Source organism: Oncorhynchus tshawytscha, linkage group LG19, assembly GCF_018296145.1.
Source record: "Oncorhynchus tshawytscha isolate Ot180627B linkage group LG19, Otsh_v2.0, whole genome shotgun sequence".
Classification (NCBI taxonomy): Eukaryota; Metazoa; Chordata; class Actinopteri; order Salmoniformes; family Salmonidae; genus Oncorhynchus; species Oncorhynchus tshawytscha.
Genome location: NC_056447.1, coordinates 33,666,173 through 33,684,751, shown reverse-complemented (window position 1 = coordinate 33,684,751; position 18,579 = coordinate 33,666,173). Strand labels below are relative to the sequence as shown.

At 44.5% G+C, this 18,579-nt stretch overlaps 1 protein-coding gene across 2 annotated transcripts in view; it reads right to left on the bottom strand.

Annotated features, from left to right (window-relative positions):
• LOC112218986 (ELKS/Rab6-interacting/CAST family member 1-like) overlaps positions 1 to 18,579 on the bottom strand; it is a 36,436-nt gene that overhangs the window by 15,454 nt on the left and 2,403 nt on the right. For both annotated transcript variants that reach the window (XM_042301613.1, XM_042301614.1), the window contains exons 2-11: positions 17,548 to 18,387; positions 17,125 to 17,313; positions 3,904 to 4,195; positions 3,681 to 3,808; positions 3,474 to 3,548; positions 2,101 to 2,256; positions 1,628 to 1,795; positions 622 to 789; positions 358 to 495; positions 44 to 184 (exon numbers count right to left, since the gene is read on the bottom strand). In XM_042301613.1, the coding sequence (XP_042157547.1) occupies positions 44 to 184; positions 358 to 495; positions 622 to 789; positions 1,628 to 1,795; positions 2,101 to 2,256; positions 3,474 to 3,548; positions 3,681 to 3,808; positions 3,904 to 4,195; positions 17,125 to 17,313; positions 17,548 to 18,090 (1,998 nt within the window). In that variant the 5' untranslated portion in view covers positions 18,091 to 18,387. The remainder of the gene's footprint in view (positions 1 to 43; positions 185 to 357; positions 496 to 621; positions 790 to 1,627; positions 1,796 to 2,100; positions 2,257 to 3,473; positions 3,549 to 3,680; positions 3,809 to 3,903; positions 4,196 to 17,124; positions 17,314 to 17,547; positions 18,388 to 18,579) is intronic.

Sequence of the window (18,579 nt, the reverse complement as noted above, 5' to 3'; positions counted from 1 at the left end):
TCAACAGTGTGTGTGTCAACAGTGTGTGTGTGTGTGTGTTCACCTCTCTGTCAGACAGATCTCCCTGTAGCAGACTGACTTTCTCCTTCAGATCCTTCAGCTCTTTCTTGTTGCTGTCGATCTCCTCAGTCTTCTCCCTGTCGTCTCGGTCTCTCTGCTCCTTCAGACGCTCGATGATACGCTCCTACAGGGGAGAGAATAGGAGGGGAGGCACAGAACATCATCATCGTCACGTCAACTCAGAGCCCATATGAGAGGACTACAAACATCCAGGACAGACACGGCATGACTTTAAATAACACACATTGCTTGTGTCTCTCTGTTGGAGTCAGTGTGTGTGTCTGCATGTGTGTGTACCTTCTCAGCAAGGGACTCCTCCAGTGTGGTGAGAGCAGTGTCTGTGTTAGAGGTGTCTGCCTGTAGAGACTTGACTCTCTCCTTCAGGCTGCTCATTTGCTTCTCCTTGTCTCTCAGCTGCTCCTGCAGGTTCTCAATCTGGACACACACACAAAATTAGACGAGCTTGACAAAAGACATACAGAACAAGTCTACTAAATAGGACGTAGTACGAGGTAATGTATCCCATTGTATTATACAGCGTGCTATATAGTCGAGGCCCACCTTCTTCTGCAGGACGTTGACCTTGCGCTCCTTGACCTCCAGCATGTCCTTGAGGTCGTGGATCTCTCCGTTGAGCGTGCCCTTCTCCTCAGACATCTCCTGGATCTGTTTACTCTTCTTGTTCAGTGTGGTCTCCTTCTCCTCCAGACGCAGACGCAAAGCATCCACCTGGCCAGCAGAGGGCAGAGGAGAACTACTCAGCATACTGGGTCTGTGTGTGTGGGCTGTACACTCACCAAACAGTTTATTAGGTATACCCATCAATTATCGGGAAGGACCCCCCGTTGCCTCCAGAACAGCCTGCATTCTTTGGGGCATTCTACAAGATGTTGTAACATTCCACAAGGATGTTAGTCCATGCTGACGCAATGGCATTCCTCCATCTTACAGATTGGGCAGCGGTACATTCAGCGGTACATTCATCTCAGGCCAAAGATGCTCTATTCAGTTGAGGTCAGCAGGCCACTCAAGTAAACTGAACTCACTGTCATGTTCCAGGCACTGTTTCTCCGCTCCTCAATTGTCCAGTGTTGGTGATGGCGTGCCCACTGGAGCCGCTTCTTCTTGTTTTTCACTGATAGGAGTGGAACCCGGTGTGGTCGTCTGCTGTAATAGCCCATCCGTGACAGACTGACGAGTTGTGGGTTCCGAGATTCCATTCTGCACATCACTGTTGTACTGTGGCGTTATTTGTCTGTTAACTTGCACGATTCTTACCATTCTCCTTCGACCTCTCATCAACAAGCTGTTGAGGGTGGCGGTTTCTAAGATACTGGATCCGGCATGCCTGGCACCGAGGATCATACCACACTCAGTCGCTTTAGGTCACTGTTCAATCAAACAGTAACAATGCCTCAATGCCCATCTGCCTGCTTTATATAGCAAGACATGGCCACATGACTCACTGTCTGTAGGGGCAATCAATTTTCGTGAATGGGGTGGTTTACTTAAACTGTCCATTGAGTGTCTATATACTTATATTGCTCGTTCTGAAATGTGTGTGTACCTCTGTCTGTAGGATGGCAGCTCGTTGTTCTTTAGCGGTCAGCGACTCCTTGAGGACCTCGATGTGCTGCTTGCTATCAGAGAACTGGTTGGTCAAAGTCTCCAGCTTGGTCTGCAAACCCAGCAACTCTGTGTCCTTCCTGGACAAGTCCTGCTTCACCTGGTCCATCTGAGACAGTGAAAGACAGCGAGAGAGAGGGAGGAGAAGAGGAGAAAGAAGGGAGAGGTGGAAGAAGAGGACAACAAGAGCAAAAGAGGGATGTAGAGGAGAGGTAGAGGGTGATGAGCAGAGGAAGGAGGGTTGGGATATGAAGAGAACATGTACAACTACAGAACAGATTGATATTGAGCTGATTGGAAGGAATTGTACAGACCTCTAACCTCTCAGAACCAAGGGGACTTGAAGCCTGACCAATATAAACTGATAGAAATAGAATTCTGATCAATGGAAACTGAGGGGAAGTGACCTCACACCTTGTTCTTCATAAACTTGGTGTGGCTGCGGTAGACTTCCATCTGTTTCATCTCCTCTTGTCTCTCCTCACAGCTCAGCAGGCCATTGGACTTCAACATAATCACCTCCTCCTCCATGTCCCTCAGACCTCGCTCCAGAGAGTTGATCTTAGCATCCTGACACACACCAGACAGAGAAAGGGTTAATGCACTAGGGCTGTCCCCGACAAAAAAAATACAAATCTTGGTCGACCAATTGTTCTTTCGACCAATCGGTTGGTCTAAATTTTAAAACAGGTATTTTCCCATACATCGACACATCCTATGTGTTTTAATCAACTCCATGCATCGAGCTTCTCTGATACTTGATCACTGTTTTATGAAATAATTAAGACACACAAATGACTAGAGGGATTCAGACTTGCTGCGTTGTGTTAAAATGACAGAGAGTGACTGTGTGACTAGTACCAGTTGTCTCTCTCGCCTCCCTGCTGCAGAAACCACCACAGAACATCTGTGTTTATCGCGTTGTCCGCGTTGTTCCACATTCCCTCAACCCTTACTCTCTTTACATGAGACAGGTATGCATCGCATGCAAGTGACCAATAGGGTCTGTCCTATAGCATATCATAATCACATCAATACATTAGTTATAACAAACTTTTAATACCGTAACAGCAAAATGGATGCAGAGGACATGAGAAATAAACTCTAAACAGGGGAATGTTTACTGGTTGAGGGCTGCCGCAGCAAGGGCTGCCGCAGCAAGGGCTGCCGCAGCAAGGGCTGCCGCAGCAAGGGCTGCCGCAGCAAGGGCTGCCGCAGCAAGGGCTGCCGCAGCAAGGGCTGCCGCAGCAAGGGCTGCCGCAGCAAGGGCTGCCGCAGCAAGGGCTGCCGCAGCAAGGGCTGCCGCAGCAAGGGCTGCCGCATTGTTCTCAACACCAATATGCTGGTTAACTTTGCTATTATGCACATAGCAACATGGTTTAGGAAATGGTGCCAATTCAACAGCGTGTTTCAGGACTGTGGACAGCGACTGCTATCCAACACGGGAGAAAGCGCATTTGTTATACAATAATCATATTTTTTATTTGTGTTGCACCATTGTTGTTACGTAATATAGGCCTAAGCACATGCAATTTCAGTAGCACATGTCTTAAGAGTGATGACTGTGCCATCCCCACAACCTCCACAGTGGATTAGTCCACTTAGGCACAAATCACACAGCTTTCTTGTACACCATGATTTCTTTTGGGGGCTACTGTTCGACTGAAGAAATCTCGGTCGACCAGCAGTCTATCGACCAAACAATCGACCAGACGACTAAATGGGGTCAGCCCTATAATACACTCACTCACACATGCACTTACAGACACACACACACAGATGGGTACCTTCATGTCGATGACAGTCTGTAGAGCCTTGGTTTTTGTGGACTCTGGGGTTCCCTCGTATCGACGGTGCAGCTCCTAAAGAGAACAAGGTCGTTACGCTCCACACGTTGTCTACTACACACCAATCAATCCCTAATAGTTTGTGTTGTGACCCAACTTAAGCTCAATTTGTTACCTCCCTCCCTCTCCTCTCGCTGAGTCCCTCACCTCTCGTAGAGCAGTCGTCTCCCTGTCTCTCTGGTCCAGTAGGGACTCTAGATGGTGTCTGTGCATCTCAGCATCAGCCAGTCTCCTGGTTCTCTCCTGGTCTTCCTCTGACGACTTAGCCGACGGCCCTGGAATATAATACAATAATATGGCCATTTAGAAGATGTGTTAACAGAAAAACATTACTAATACTGCCACTGTGTTATTTGGCATGGTATCCCACCTTTGCTTTGCAGCATCTCCAGTAGCTTCTTGATGGACTCATCCCTGGCGCCCAGGGTCTGTTTCTGGGTGTCTATCCTCAGCTCCATCTCCTCCAGGGTCTTTCTGAGCAGGAACAGCTCCTTGGCCTGACGCTCGTGGTCCCCGTGCAGCCGACGGTAGTTCTCCTCCGTGGGTTCAGAGGTCAGGGCCAGGTCACGACCTTGGCTGGCAGGGTCCTGCTGAAGCAGCTGGTTCAGGTCTCTCTGTATCCTCAGTTCATCCTGCAAGGCCTGGACCGTCATATGGAGGTGCTGGGGGGGGGGGCAACAGAGAGAGAGACAGAAGTTATCTATTTATGTTTCACCTATCATTTCAGGGTGCTGCATAAAATAAGATGGAGTAGGGATTAATTTGTTTATTTATCAAATAGAGGGGGAAGGGGAGCAAGAAGGAGAAGTGGAGCAAAGGATAGGAGGATACAGCAACTAGTAGGACACCATCTACTCAAATCAGGGCATTCCCATCCAGTGGTATACAGAGTGAGCAACAGTACAAATCAGCCAGCATTCATTCTTTGGAGCCTGTACTGCCACAGTTTTTTGACAGACCAGCTATGTGACAGAAATACAATGCTGTGTTCTATTCTCTCATTTGGATCAGCTGGGAGATGTTTCAGACAACAGCACAAAAACAAGTCAGTGCCTGTATCCAACGCTCTCCTCCTATGCCACTCACTATGTCTCTTTCACTCATTCACCCTCCCGCTCACTCTCTCACCTTCCCCCATTCTCTCTCCTCCTCCCATACCCAGTGACTAAGTCTGACTCACTGAGATCTCGCTCTAAGAGACAACAGAGGTGTTTAAAAAGGTACAGTTCAGCCATTTTGATCTCAAAATCTCATTTCTGGATAACAAGTAGCCCTTCACACTCATATCTGTATATGGGTAATATGGGAAATAGCAGATTTGGGCACTGATAAGCGCCTAAATGGTAACGCAGTGGCTGTACAGTAACATACAGTACAGCTACAAATGACAGAGCTCAGACTGTGCTTCACAGCGCTGTATGACTGACAGCCGTTCTGAACTTGAGAACTGCACGCGACAACAACTTGCCCCTATCCCTTCCACTAATTGGACAACTTTTGAAAAAGATGTCTCGTCTGAGTGAGGGAAATGCTGTAAATTAAGAGGACTCTATTGAGAGATTAAACGTTGAGTATAAATAAATACCGCTTTGATATCATACAAGAAAGCCACATTTCCATATCATAAAACTAATGTCATATACACAGTGTCAATGTTGATGATCACCATGTCTGATGTAGTTACAAGATGACGTGGTGTCATACCCTGGGTTGTTCAGAACAGAATGAGACGATCTATTGTGAAGAAAATTTGCAGCGGAACACGCACTTGAATGACCCAGTACAGTTGTAGTGATGTGTTTTGGGGATTTAAAAAGATAATCCATGACTCCTTTCTGACTCCTTTCTTTGCGCACCAAAATTACGATCCATTTCTCTGAATTGCCTTGTAAAAGCCTAACACTGGAAGATGGTATTTTATAAATTAGCTAGTCATGTTGGAAATAGAACAAGCTTAAAATGATGGCCACCTGACCCAGATAGCGATTTCATAAACAGTAATTGTGTGATGGTGGGATGCGGGGCTGTGTTCCAAACAAAACAACTACAAGTGTTCTTGCTCTAGTTCCTCAACGGCACAGCTAGGAGAGAGAAAAATAAATAAACACCTTTTAGTTGAGTCATAAAAGTGCATTGAAATTACTTAGGAACTGCACACACTTTGGAGAGGTGTGTGGCCACTTAGAGACAGACACCAATTAGTCCGCTCACTGAAACCCTTGTCATTTTTTGTGTAATCTTGCACCTACTCCACATTCCCCAGGAATAGTCTTAACATGTTACTGAATGTACAGTGGGGCAAAAAAGTATTCCAGAGTATTTTTAAATTTTGTTATCAACAAATTCTGCAAAAAGTACAGTAAATGTAATATACACATAAAAATGAACAGTGTAATGTTTAGATTCAGTCTTGTGTCAGGTGAACAGTTGTGTCCCCAACTTTAGTCTAATACTTTTCCCATAATCTCTCAATTGTTCCCTTTCAATTGCTACTATGTTTATGCATATGCATTTCATATTTCTTCTGGAAGAAACATTTCAATTTAGCTCTATCTATAAAGGCCAATTGATAGGACTGTAAAGGATTGTTTTTGTTGAAAAAAATTGTCAAAAAGAAACAAAAACATTGCTCCTTAGCCAAGAGCAATTTCTCAAGCAAGAATTTTGCTAGGACTGTCTGGGAGTGGTCTAAGTGGGGAGGGGAAGGCAGAAAACTAGCTGTTATTGGCAGAGAGTTTTGAAACGGTTTCTTACTGGTCTATTAAACTAATTTACCACCTGGTGATATCACCAGGCCAAAACTCAACCCCACCAAAACAAGCTGAAATTTCAGGTCTTTTCAAACAGCTCTTACACTAAAAGTCATTATCATTTTCACAATGTTATTCTAACATCAGTGTGGAAATGTTTTTAAACCACAGCAAAACCACAGCAAAACCATGTTTTTGACTGCACTTGACCTTCATGAGATAAGATGCAGCAAGCTGATCTAAACAGAACACACACAGTAAGCAAGGCTCTGCTACAGAGGGTCAAATCTACAGCACAACACACATTGTGGTACAATGCTGTGGGTCAAACGTACAACAAACACTAACCTCACTCATCTCCCTCCCTCTCTTATCACATATCTGTTATAGATCCACTTTAATTGTTGCCAATTAAACATATTTTACATTGAACATTCTGACATGACAAATGGTGCATTTGAATGGAGAGGCGAGAAGTGTTCAGTGAGTAACGAGCAATGTAAATTAGTTGAGTATCAGTGGTGCTACAGCAGGAGATGGAATATGACAGCCATTTTACAGCTTCTGCCACGCATTCAAAGACTAATAGCAGTCACTTATCACTGGGGATGAGGGGGATCAATGTCTTCTATTTTATACTAGGGATTACAAGAGAGCTGCAGCCAACGCACACACACTGCATACATGAACATACATCCACACACAGCAGGTCTCTCTCTCTCTTTGTTCCTCTACAGTGGTCTCTCTCTTTCTCCCGCTCTCCCCCCCTCTTAACACTTGCTCTCTCTCACACACACACATACAAACGGGAGAGTGCTTGGCAGTGTGAGGGACTGGACGTGGATGGTTAGACGGACAGTAGTGGGGCATTAGATAAGTGTGTGTGTGACTCAGCAGGCCATAATGGGCTGGAACAGAAACACCAAATTATCCAGATCAGCCCATCCACTCCACTAGTCAGTAAAGACATGCCTTCTGTCAGGGTGCCAGCGTTCAGAGGGGAAATACATTGATTTGATTAGTGAAGTACAACACGAGGTGAAAAATCCTCCAGGTTTTCCAGACACCTGGTTCATACCAGATAGTTTCACTTGTAGATGATACACTAGTCCTAAAACAGAACTGGTCCCTGTTTCTTATACACTTAATCTCCTGTTAAACCAGGATTGTGATGCCTGGAAAAGCATTGCAAGAGCTAAGGCCAAAATGAGCATAATGCACATCTGCACACACGCGCACACACCTATGTTAGAAGTCCGAAGGTTCAAAAAGAAAATCTCCCTCCCAACAGTCACATATTTATACACACACAGTGATGGAGTGCTGAGCTGGTCATTAGACTAAACCAGGGGTAGGAAACTACAGTTTACGAAACTACATTCTGCTCTGGGATGATTTTTGTCTGAAAGTCATCTGTTCTTTCGACAAATCGATTATAGCACTGTATGACATTGGCTGATGTAAAAAGGGCTTAATAAATACATTTGATTGATTGGTCGACATTTTTAAACATGCATTTTTCCATATATAGACAGACCCTATGTGTTTTAATAAAATCTCCTATATTCATTGAGCTTGTCTGATGTTTAAGCTTAAGGTTTGATAATAATACAAATGCCTCAAGAGGGAGCCAGAGATCTAGACAACTAGAAGAAAAAACATAATCCAACTATTCTCCTCCCACTCCAGCAGGCTTTCAGATTCTGCCATTACTCTACTGAAGTTTCCGTTGATAGGCTACATGAGGAGTAGGCAACCTTTCTCATTCTCTATTTCGACCTATCTGCGTGCAAGTCATGGTTTTCATATGCACATTTTTTAAAAGTTTCAGTTAATTTATAATAACGTCTTCCTATCTCAAAATAATTATCATGTGATTAATCAAAATTCTATCCAAATTAAAATGTTACAAAAGCTAAAAAGTAACTTATATTGCTATCTGTGTAGAAATAGCCTAAATAAAGTTAACAAATAAAATCATTGCAGCCTGCAGGTAGAAAATAATCCGATAAAAATAAATATCCTATAAATCACATTGTTGCAGACAGGCCATGTGTAGCCAAACTTGAAACATTGCATCAACTTGGGTATGGCCCGAAGCTTGCGCTAACGAACTTGCAACTTTGCATGAAATATTCTGGGCCCTCTAGAGTTTCCTGCTATAGTGAGCTCGGAACAGACATGGCTGTAGGCTATTTGCACAATGGAAAATAAACAGTTTTTGACTTTGGCAGGAGCTTACCGGAGATGAGTACAGGCAACTCAAATGTTCTACTGCTTGAGCTCCTGTTGCTCTTATAGAACATTAACTCAAAAGTATTGTGGAACTCCTGCACCTAAATATAGACAGTAACAGCACCAAAATGAGTACAGAAACTTATTTCAGTCCAAGACAAGCACTGATAAGATATAAAATAGGCCTACCTGATTACAACATTTGCACTGGATAAGAGCGTGACATTTTTCCTTTTCATGCTGAGTGGTTATCGAAAGGGAGAGAGCAGAAAATATTTTTCAAATACATTGAGCAACTATTGTAATTCTCAATGGATGCAAAAACAGACTCTGTATGGTTGCTGTTTGAGGTGAAGCAAACATTACTTTGAGATGCTCAACAGGTCATTAGTGATGGTGTGTTAAGCCAATCAGAAATACTATCAGATCCCAAAATGGACATATTAATATGCCTACAGTGCCTTCGGAAAGTATTGAGACCCCTTGACTTTTTCCACGTTGTTAGGTTACAGTCTTATTTTAAAATGAATTAAATATATAATTTCCCTCAGCAATCTACACACAATACCCCATAATGATAAAGCAAAAACAGGTTAAGAAATGTTTCCAAATATTTAAAATATATATATTTTTTTATTAAAAATTAAGATATTCACACCCTTTGCAATGAGACTCGAAATTGAGCTCAGCTGCATCCTGTATGCATTGATCATCCTTGAGATGTCTCTACAACTTGATTGGAATCCACCTGTGGTAAATTCAATTGATTGGAAATTATTTGGAAAGGCACACTCCTGTCTATATAAGCTCCCACAGTTGACAGTGCATGTCAGAGCAAAAACCAAGCCATGAGGTTGTTGCATGGCGCCGACAGATGGTCGCCTCGCTTCGAGTTCTAAGGAAACTATGCACTATTTAGTTTTTTTAAATGTATTATTTCTTACCCGAGGAAATCTTAAGTCTTATTACATACAGCCGGGAATAACTGTTGGATATAAGAGCAACGTCAAATAACAAACATTACAACTTTCCCGAAACGGATCCTCAGTTCGGACCACCACCCAGGACAATGAAGATAATTCCAGTAGGCGATCCAAAACACCGCAGTAGGAGCAGATGGAGCGGCCACCTGGCCAGGCTCCGTAGACGTGCACATCGCACACTGCTCCCAAGTATACTACTAGTGTCCAGCCTATTGACAACAAGGTAGACGAATTTCGAGCAAGAGTTGCCTTCCAGAGAGACATCAGAGATTGTAACATTCTCTTTTTCACGGAAACATGGCTCTCTCGGGTTATGTTGTCGGAATCTCTTCAGCCACCGGGCTTCTCCATCCATCGCGCCGACAGAAATAAACACCTCACTGGGAAAAGGAAGGGCGGGGGTGTATGCTTTATGTTTAACGACTCATGTAATAGTAATCATAACAACATACAGGAACTCAAGTCCCTAGAATTCCTTACAATCAAGTGCCGGCCATTTAACCTACCAAGAGAATTCTCGTCAGTTATAGTCACAGCTGTGTACATTCCCCCTCAAGCAGACACCAAGACGGTCATCAATGAACTTCAATGGACTATACGCAAACTGGAAATCATACATCCTGAGTCTGCATTTATTGTAGCTGGGGATTTTAACAAAGCAAATTTGAGAGCAAATCTTCCTAAATTATTACAGCCCATTGATTGCACTATGCGCAATACCCTCGACCACTGCTACTCTAACTTCCACGATGCATACAAAGCCCTCCCCTGTTCTCCCTTCGGCAAATCCGACCACGATGCCATCGTGCTCCTTCCATCTTGTAGGCAGAAATTCAAACAGGATGCACCAGTGACGTTTTGAAACGTTTGACCAAAGTTAAACAATTTAAGGGCAATGCTACCAAATACTAATTGAGTGTGGTAAACTTCTGACCCACTGGGAATGTGATGAAAGAAATATAATCACTCTACTATTATTCTAACATGTCACATTCTTAAAATAAAGTGGTGATCCTAACTGACCTAAAACAGGGAATTTTTACTTGCATTAAATGTCAGAAATTGTGAAAAACGGGGTTTAAATCTATTTGGCTAAGGTGTACAGTATGTAAACTTCCAACTTCAACTGTATATTCTGTATTTTACACCATCTATTGCACCTTCGCCATCGCTCATCCATATACTTACACATACATATTCTCATTAACCCCATTAGATGTGTATTAGGTAGTTGTTGGGGAATTGTTAGATTACTTGTTAGATATTACTGCACTGTCGGAACTAGAAGCACAAGCATTTCGCTACACTCACATTAACATCTGCTAACCATGTGTATGTGACAAATATAATTTGATTTGAAAGGAATTGTACTTAGAACATAGAGACAGGATTGTGTCAAAGCACAGATCTGGGGAAGGGTACCAAAAAATGTCTGCAGCATTGAAGGTCCTCAAGAATCTAGTGGCCCCCATCATTCTTAAATGGAAGAAGTTTGGAACCACCAATACTCTTCCTAGAGCTGGCCGCCCGGACAAACTGAGCAATCGGCGAAGATGAGCCTTGGTCAGGGAGGTGACCAAGAACCCGATGGTCACTCTGACAGAGCTCCAGAGTTCTTCTGTGGAGATGGGAGAACCTTCCTGAAGGACAACCTTCCTGAAGGACAACCTTCCTGAAGGACAACAGTCTCTGCAGCCCTCCACCAAATCAGGCCTTTATGATTGAGGGGCCAGACGGAAGCCACTCCTCAGTAAAAAGGCACAGGACAGCCCGTTCGGAGTTTGCCAAAAGGCACCTGAAGGCTCTCAGACCATGAGAAACAAGATTCTCTAGTCTGATTAAAGATTGAACTCTTTGGCCTGAATGCCAAGCATCACATCTGGAGGAAACCTGGCACCATCTCCCGGTGAAGCATGGTGGTGGCAGCATCATGCTGTGGTGATGTTTTTCAGCGGCAGGAACTGGGACACTAGTCAGGGTCGAGGCAAAGATGAACGGAGCAACGTACAGGGAGATCCTTGATGTAAACCTTCTCCAGAACGCTCAGGACCTCAGACTGGGGTGAAGGTTCACCTTCCAACAGGAGCACGACCCTAAGCACACAGCCAAGACAACAGGCAGCTTCGGGGCAAGTCTCTGAATGTCCTTGAGTGGCCCAGCCAGAGCCCGGACAAAGTCAAGGGGTCTGCATACTTTCCGAATGCACTGTATGCATGTATGTATGTAAGTAAGTAATGGGGAATTAATAAACAATCTGACCACATAAATTGGCTTTTAGTCTAGGCCTCCACAATGGATTAGTTCACTGAGATGGCGCAAATATTTATATATTATAAGCCAAAGGTTTGGACAGACCTTCGCATTCAAGGGTTTTTCTTTATTTTTTACATTGTAGAACATTAGTGAAGACATCAAAACTATGAAATAACATTTGGAATCATGAAGTATCCAAAAAAAGTGTTAAATCAAAAACATAAACATCCCTTTTTCAGGACCTTGTTTTTCAAACCATTTGTAAAAATCCAAATAACTTCACTAGATCTTCATTGTAAAGGGTTTAATTAAACACTTTCCCACACAATTCATAATCACGTACCTGTGGAACGGTCGTTAAGACACTTGCCTACCTTCTGTAAGCTGTTAAAAGGTCAGTTATGAAAGCTTAGGACACTAAAAGAGGCCTTTCTACTGACTCTGAAAAACACCAAAAGAAAGATGCCCAGGGTCCCTGCTCTGCGTGAACGTGCCTTAGGCATGCTGCAAGGAGGCACGATGACTGCAGATGTGGCCAGGGCAATAAGACCAGACAGGACTGGCAAAAAGTGCTCTTCACTGATGAGTCGCGGTTTTGTCTCACCAGGGGTGATGGTCGGATTCGAGTTCATTGTCGAAGGAATGAGCGTTACACCGAGGCCTGTACTCTGGAGTGGGATCGATTTCGAGGTGGAGGGTCCGTCATGGTCTGGGGCAGTGTGTCACCGCATCATCGGACTGAGCTTGTTGTCATTGCAGGCAATCTCAACGCTGTGCGTTACAGGGAAGCCATCCTCCTCGCTCATGTGGTACCCTTCCTGCAGCCTCATCCTGAAATGCCCTCCAGCATGACACTGCCACCAGCCATACTGCTCATTCTGTGCATGATTTCCTGGAAGACAGGAATGTCAGTGTTCTGCCATGGCCAGTGAAGAGCCCGGATCTCAATCCCATTGAGCACATCTGGAACCTGTTGGATCGGAGGGTGAGGGCCATTCCCCCCAGAAATGTCTGGAAACTTGCAGGTGCCTTGGGGTAAGAGTGGGGTAACATCTCACAGCAAGAACTGGCAAATCTGGTGCAGTCCATGAGGAGGAGATTCACTGCAGTACACAATGCAGCTGGTGGCCACACCAGATACTGACTGTTACTTTTGATTTTGAACCCCCCCTTTGTTCAGGGACATACTATTACATTTCTGTTAGTCACGTCTGCGGAACTTGTTCAGTTTATGTCTCAGTTGTTTAATTTTAAGTTAATACAAATATTTACACGTTAGGTTTGCTGAAAATAAACACAGTTAAAAGTGAGGACATTTTTTTGCTGATCTTATTTTATATTTCATATTCTTCAAAGTAGCCACCCTTTGCCTTGATGACAGCTTTGCATATGCTTGGCATTCTCTCAACCACCTTCATGAGGAATGCTTTTCCAACAGTCTTGAAGGAGTTCCCACATATGCTGAGCACTTGTTGGCTGCTTTTCCTTCACTCTGCGGTCCTGCTCATCCCAAACCATCTCAATTGGGTTGAGGTCAGGTGATTGTGGAGGCCAGGTCATCTGATGCAGCACTCCATCACACTCCTTCTTGGTCAAATAGCCCTTACACAGCCTGGAGGTGTGTTTTAGGTCATTGTCCTGTTGAAAAACAAATGATAGTCGCACTAAGCCCAAACCAGATGGGATGGCGTATCGCTGAAGAATGCTGTGGTAGCCATGCTGGTTAAGTGTGCCTTGAATTCTAAATAAATCACTGACAATGTCACTAGCAAAGCACCCCCACACCATCACACCACCTCCTCCATGCATCATGGTGGGAACCACACATGCAGAGATCATCCGTTCACCTACTCCGCGTCTCACAAAGACACGGCCATTGGGACCTTAACTCTCAAATTTTGCATCATCAGACCAAAAGGACAGATTTCCACCAGTCTAATGTCCATTGCTCATGTTTCTTTGCCCAAGCAAATCTCTTCTTATTGGTGTCCTTTAGTTGTGGTTTCTTTGCATCTATTCGACCACGAAGGCCTGATTCACACAGTCTCCTCTGAACAGTTGATGTTGAGATGTGTCTGTCACTTGAACTCTGTGACACCTTTATTTGGGCTGCAATTTCTGAGGCTGGTAACTAATGAACTTATCCTCTGCAGCAGAGGGAACTCTGGGTCTTCCTGTCCTGTGGTGGTCCTCGCAAGAGCCAGTTTCATAATAGCGCTTGATGATTGTGACTGCACTTGACGAAACTTTTAAAGTTCTTAAAGCTTTCCGGATTAACTGACCTTCATGTCTGTAAAGTAATGATGGACAGTTGTTTCTCTTTGCTTATTTGAGCTGATCTTGCTATAATATGGACTTGGTCTTTTACCAAATAGGGCTATTTTCTGTATAACCATCCCTACCTTGTCACAACACAACTGATTGGCTCAAACACATTGAGGAAAGAAATTCCACAAATTAACTTTTAAAAAGGCAATTAACAAGGTTAATTAAAATGCATTCCTCATAAAGCTGGTTGAGAGAATGCCAAGAGCGTGCAAAGCTGTCATCAAAGCAAAGGGTGGCTACTTTGAAGAATCTAAAATGTATTTTGATTTGTTTAACACTTTTTTGGTTACTAAATGATTCCATGTGTGTAATTTCATAGTTTGGATGTATTCACTATTATTCCACAATGTAGAAAATAGTAAAAGAAAAACCCTTGCATGAGTAGGTGTCCAAACTTTAGACTGGTACTAGATATATACACTGCTCGAAAAAATAAAGGGAACACTAAAATAACACATCCTAGATCTGAATGAATGAAATATTCTTATTAAATACTTTTTTCTTTACATAGTTGAATGTGCTGACAACAAAATCACACAAAAATGATCAATGGAAATCAAATGTATCAACCCATGGAGGTCTGGATTTGGAGTCGCACTCAAAATTAAAGTGGAAAAAAACACTACAGGCTGATCCAACTTTGATGTAATGTCCTTAAAACAAGTCAAAATGTGGCTCAGTAGTGTGTGTGGCCTCCACGTGCCTGTATGACCTCCCTACAACGCCTGGGCATGCTCCTGATGAGGTGGCGGATGGTCTCCTGAGGGATCTCCTCCCAGACCCGGACTAAAGCATCCGCCAACTCCTGGACAGTCTGTGGTGCAACGTGGTTGGTGGATGGAGCGAGACATGATGTCCCAGATGTGCTCAATTAGATTCAGGTCTGGGGAACGGGCGGGCCAGTCCATAGCATCAATGCCTTCCTCTTGCAGGAACTGCTGACACACTCCAGCCACATGAGGTCTAGCATTGTCTTGCATTAGGAGGAACCCAGGGCCTACCGCACCAGCATATGGTCTCACAAGGGGTCTGAGGATCTCATCTCGGTACCAAATGGCAGTCAGGCTACCTCTGGCAAGCACATGGAGCGCTGTGCGGCCCCCCAAAGAAATGCCACCCCACACCATGACTGATCCACCGCCAAACCGGTCATGCTGGAGGATGTTGCAGGCAGCAGAACGTTCTCCACGGCGTCTCCAGACTCTGTCACATGTGCTCAGTGTGAACCTGCTTTCATCTGTGAAGAGCATAGGGCGCCAGTGGCGAATTTGCCAATCTTGGTGTTCTCTGGCAAATGTCAAACGTCCTGCACGGTGTTGGGCTGTAAGCACAACCCCCACCTGTGGACGTCGGGCCCTCATACCACCCTCACGGAGTCTGTTTATGACCGTTTGAGCAGACACATACACATTTGTGGCCTGCTGGAGGTCATTTTGCAGGGCTCTGGCAGTGCTCCTCCTTGCACAAAGGCGGAGGTAGCGATCCTGCTGCTGGGTTGTTGCCCTTCTACGCCTCCTCTAAGTCTCCTGATGTACTGGCCTGTCTCCTGGTAGCGCCTCCATGCTCTAGACACTACGCTGACAGACACAGCAAACCTTCTTGCCACAGCTCGCATTGATGTGCCATCCTGGATGAGCTGCACTACCTGAGCCACTTGTGTGGGTTGTAAACTACCACTAGAGTGAAAGCACAATGCTACCACTAGAGTGAAAGCTAAATACCTATAATTTCCACCTGTTGTCTATTCCATTTGCACAACAGCATGTGAAATTTATTGTCAATCAGTGTTGCTTCCTAAGTGGACAGTTTGATTTCACAGAAGTGTGATTGACTTGGAGTTACATTGTGTTGTTTAAGTGTTCCCTTTATTTTTTTTGAGCAGTGTATATAAACTCAGCAAAAAAAGAAACGTCCTCTCACTGCCAACTGTGTTTATTTTCAACAAACTTAGCATGTGTAAATATTTCAATGAACATAACAAGATTCAACAACTGAGACATAAACTGAACAAGTTCCACAGACATGTGACGAACAGAAATTGAATAATGTGTCCCTGAACAAAGGGGGCGTCAAAATCAAACCGGTCCGTATCTGGTGGCCACCAGCTGCATTAAGTAATGCAGTGCATCTCCTCCTCATGGACTGCACCAGATTTGCACCAGAAAACACTAAAGTTTTCATAACTGTGACCTTAATTGCCTACCGTCTGTCTGTAAGCTGTTCGTGTGTTAATGACCGTTCAACAGGTGTATGTTCATTAATTGTTTATGGTTCATTGAACAAGCATGGAAAAGTGTTTAAACCCTTTACAATGAAGATCTGTGAAGTTATTTGGATTTTTACGAATGATCTTTTAAAGACAGGGTCCTGAAAAAGGGACGTTTCTTTTGTTGCTGAGTTTATATATACTTTCAGATGGCTACTTTTCTTTCCATTTATAATCTAATGCTAAATTGCAGGTTTTGCAGAATATATTGTTGTCTGCAAAGAACGTCCCAGCGGCGTATATGCATGCTCTTTTTTCAAGTGATATTCTGATTTAGAATTGCTTATATTTTCTGGTTGGATTCATAGTCTCTCCACTAACTGTCCTAATTGCCCCATTTTTAAAACCTCCTCTGATCAGGGATTGAGTCTGTTGGAGAGGATCAGCTTGAGCAAATTGAGGTGTGATCTACAAATAGTATTTCCTGACAAATATTAGTCTTTGTGCAATTAAGATTCGTAAGCTACGCCTGCCTTGGTTTAGGCGATCCCCCCACAAAACCCTCCTGATATTGAATGATTGATTGGAGACAGTTTGTGTTAATTAAAGAGCATTTCCTAGGATTTTCCGCCTGCAGCAAATCCAGTGGATAATGCTGGCAATACTGGTCAAAGAGAAAACCCACAAAAAACTATCAAAACACCTAGACTATAGGCTATAACCCGTCCTGTGCTTGAGGTAGTAAATTGCCGTCAACACAAATCTAGGATCAGATTATCTAACCCCCAATCCTTTCTTTCACAATTACATGGATGAAAAATGTCACACACACACACCTGGGTCTCATCCTGCACCACGCGGTACTGTTCCTTCCAGACAGTGATCTTGGACACCTCGTCCTTCCTTAGGGCTCTCTCCTTCTTCAGCTCAGGGCTCCAGAAAGTCTTGATGGAGTTCATGGAGGAACTCAGCTTGCTCTCCTTAACCTCCACCTCACGACACAGCAACTCGTTCTCACGCAGAACCTGAGGGACCAGCGGACTCCGTCAGTAAAACAAACACACATACACACACTGCAAATACAAAATGCTTTCACACAAATAGCAGAACACTCAACATCAAAGTCAAACTAGATCTTCTTCTCAAAGTAGATGTCATAAGGAAAGTTAGTAATAAATCGTTTGACATCACAGCATTGAGCTTTCCTTGTCCATTGTCATTCTACAGACAGACTAACATTACCAACTGTGGCTACTGACCTCTTTGAGTTGGGCCTGCAGGTCCAGTATGGTGTTGTCCCGGGCCTGTCTCAGGGAGTGAGGGACCGTGGAGGCCATGTGGTGATCCCCAAAAGCCAGGGCGTCACCTGCCATCATTCCCCCAGGGAGCACAGCGTTGGCCTGGGCAGATGTGGCGATGTTGGGAGTGCTAGCTGCCACCCCTCCACCCCCTCCTGCGCTTGCTCTTGACCCGTAGGTCACCCTCTGTCGACCCATTGTGGTCATCTCTCGACCACTCTTGTTAACGTGGTCGGACATGGCAACCTCGTTGTCGCTCAGGTACATGGGTCCTGAGGTGGCATAGGCGGCATTGAGGGACTGGATGTTCTCCATGGAGAGGGTCTTACCCCCTGCTCCGCCTGGACCCCCTCCACTGCCCCCTGTGCTGTTGGTGCGACGGTGGCCCATCCGTGGGGAACGGGGGAGATGAGGGGAGCGACCCGAACCCTGGCTGCTCCCCCCATCTCTCCCTCCGCTGTGGTTGGCATCCGCTCTGCCCACGGAACGGGAGCTGCCGTACATGTTCACTGAAGCAGAGGAGTGAACGTATTGATGGTGGGAATGAAGAGGTGCAGTGTCTGAAATGTGAGGATGTAGCTTTGCCTAGTGTGTGTGTGTGAGAGAGATTTTGACAGCAGATCTGTGAGTTTGTGCTGACGTGTCTCTCTGTTCCGGCTTCAACTGGAGTAAGTGAGCGCTTGATTCATGTGAAATTGTTGAGCTCTCTTCACGCTCACTCACTCTCAGAAGGGACTGGGTGACAGCTGTTCTTGGAGCGAGAGAACAGCCACTCAGAGAGTCCACACACAGGAAACTGATCTGGATGAAGGAACAGAGTTTAAAAGGGATCATCAGCAGCTAGATATTGCCTGACTAGGTATCTCTCCTGACATGGGCATGTTTTCAATACAGACTCCTTTTGTCGTACAATATTCCATAGAAGGCATCCAGACCTTATGAAAGTAGCACAATATTCCCTTAATCTTGTACTAAATCAAATCTAGTGATACT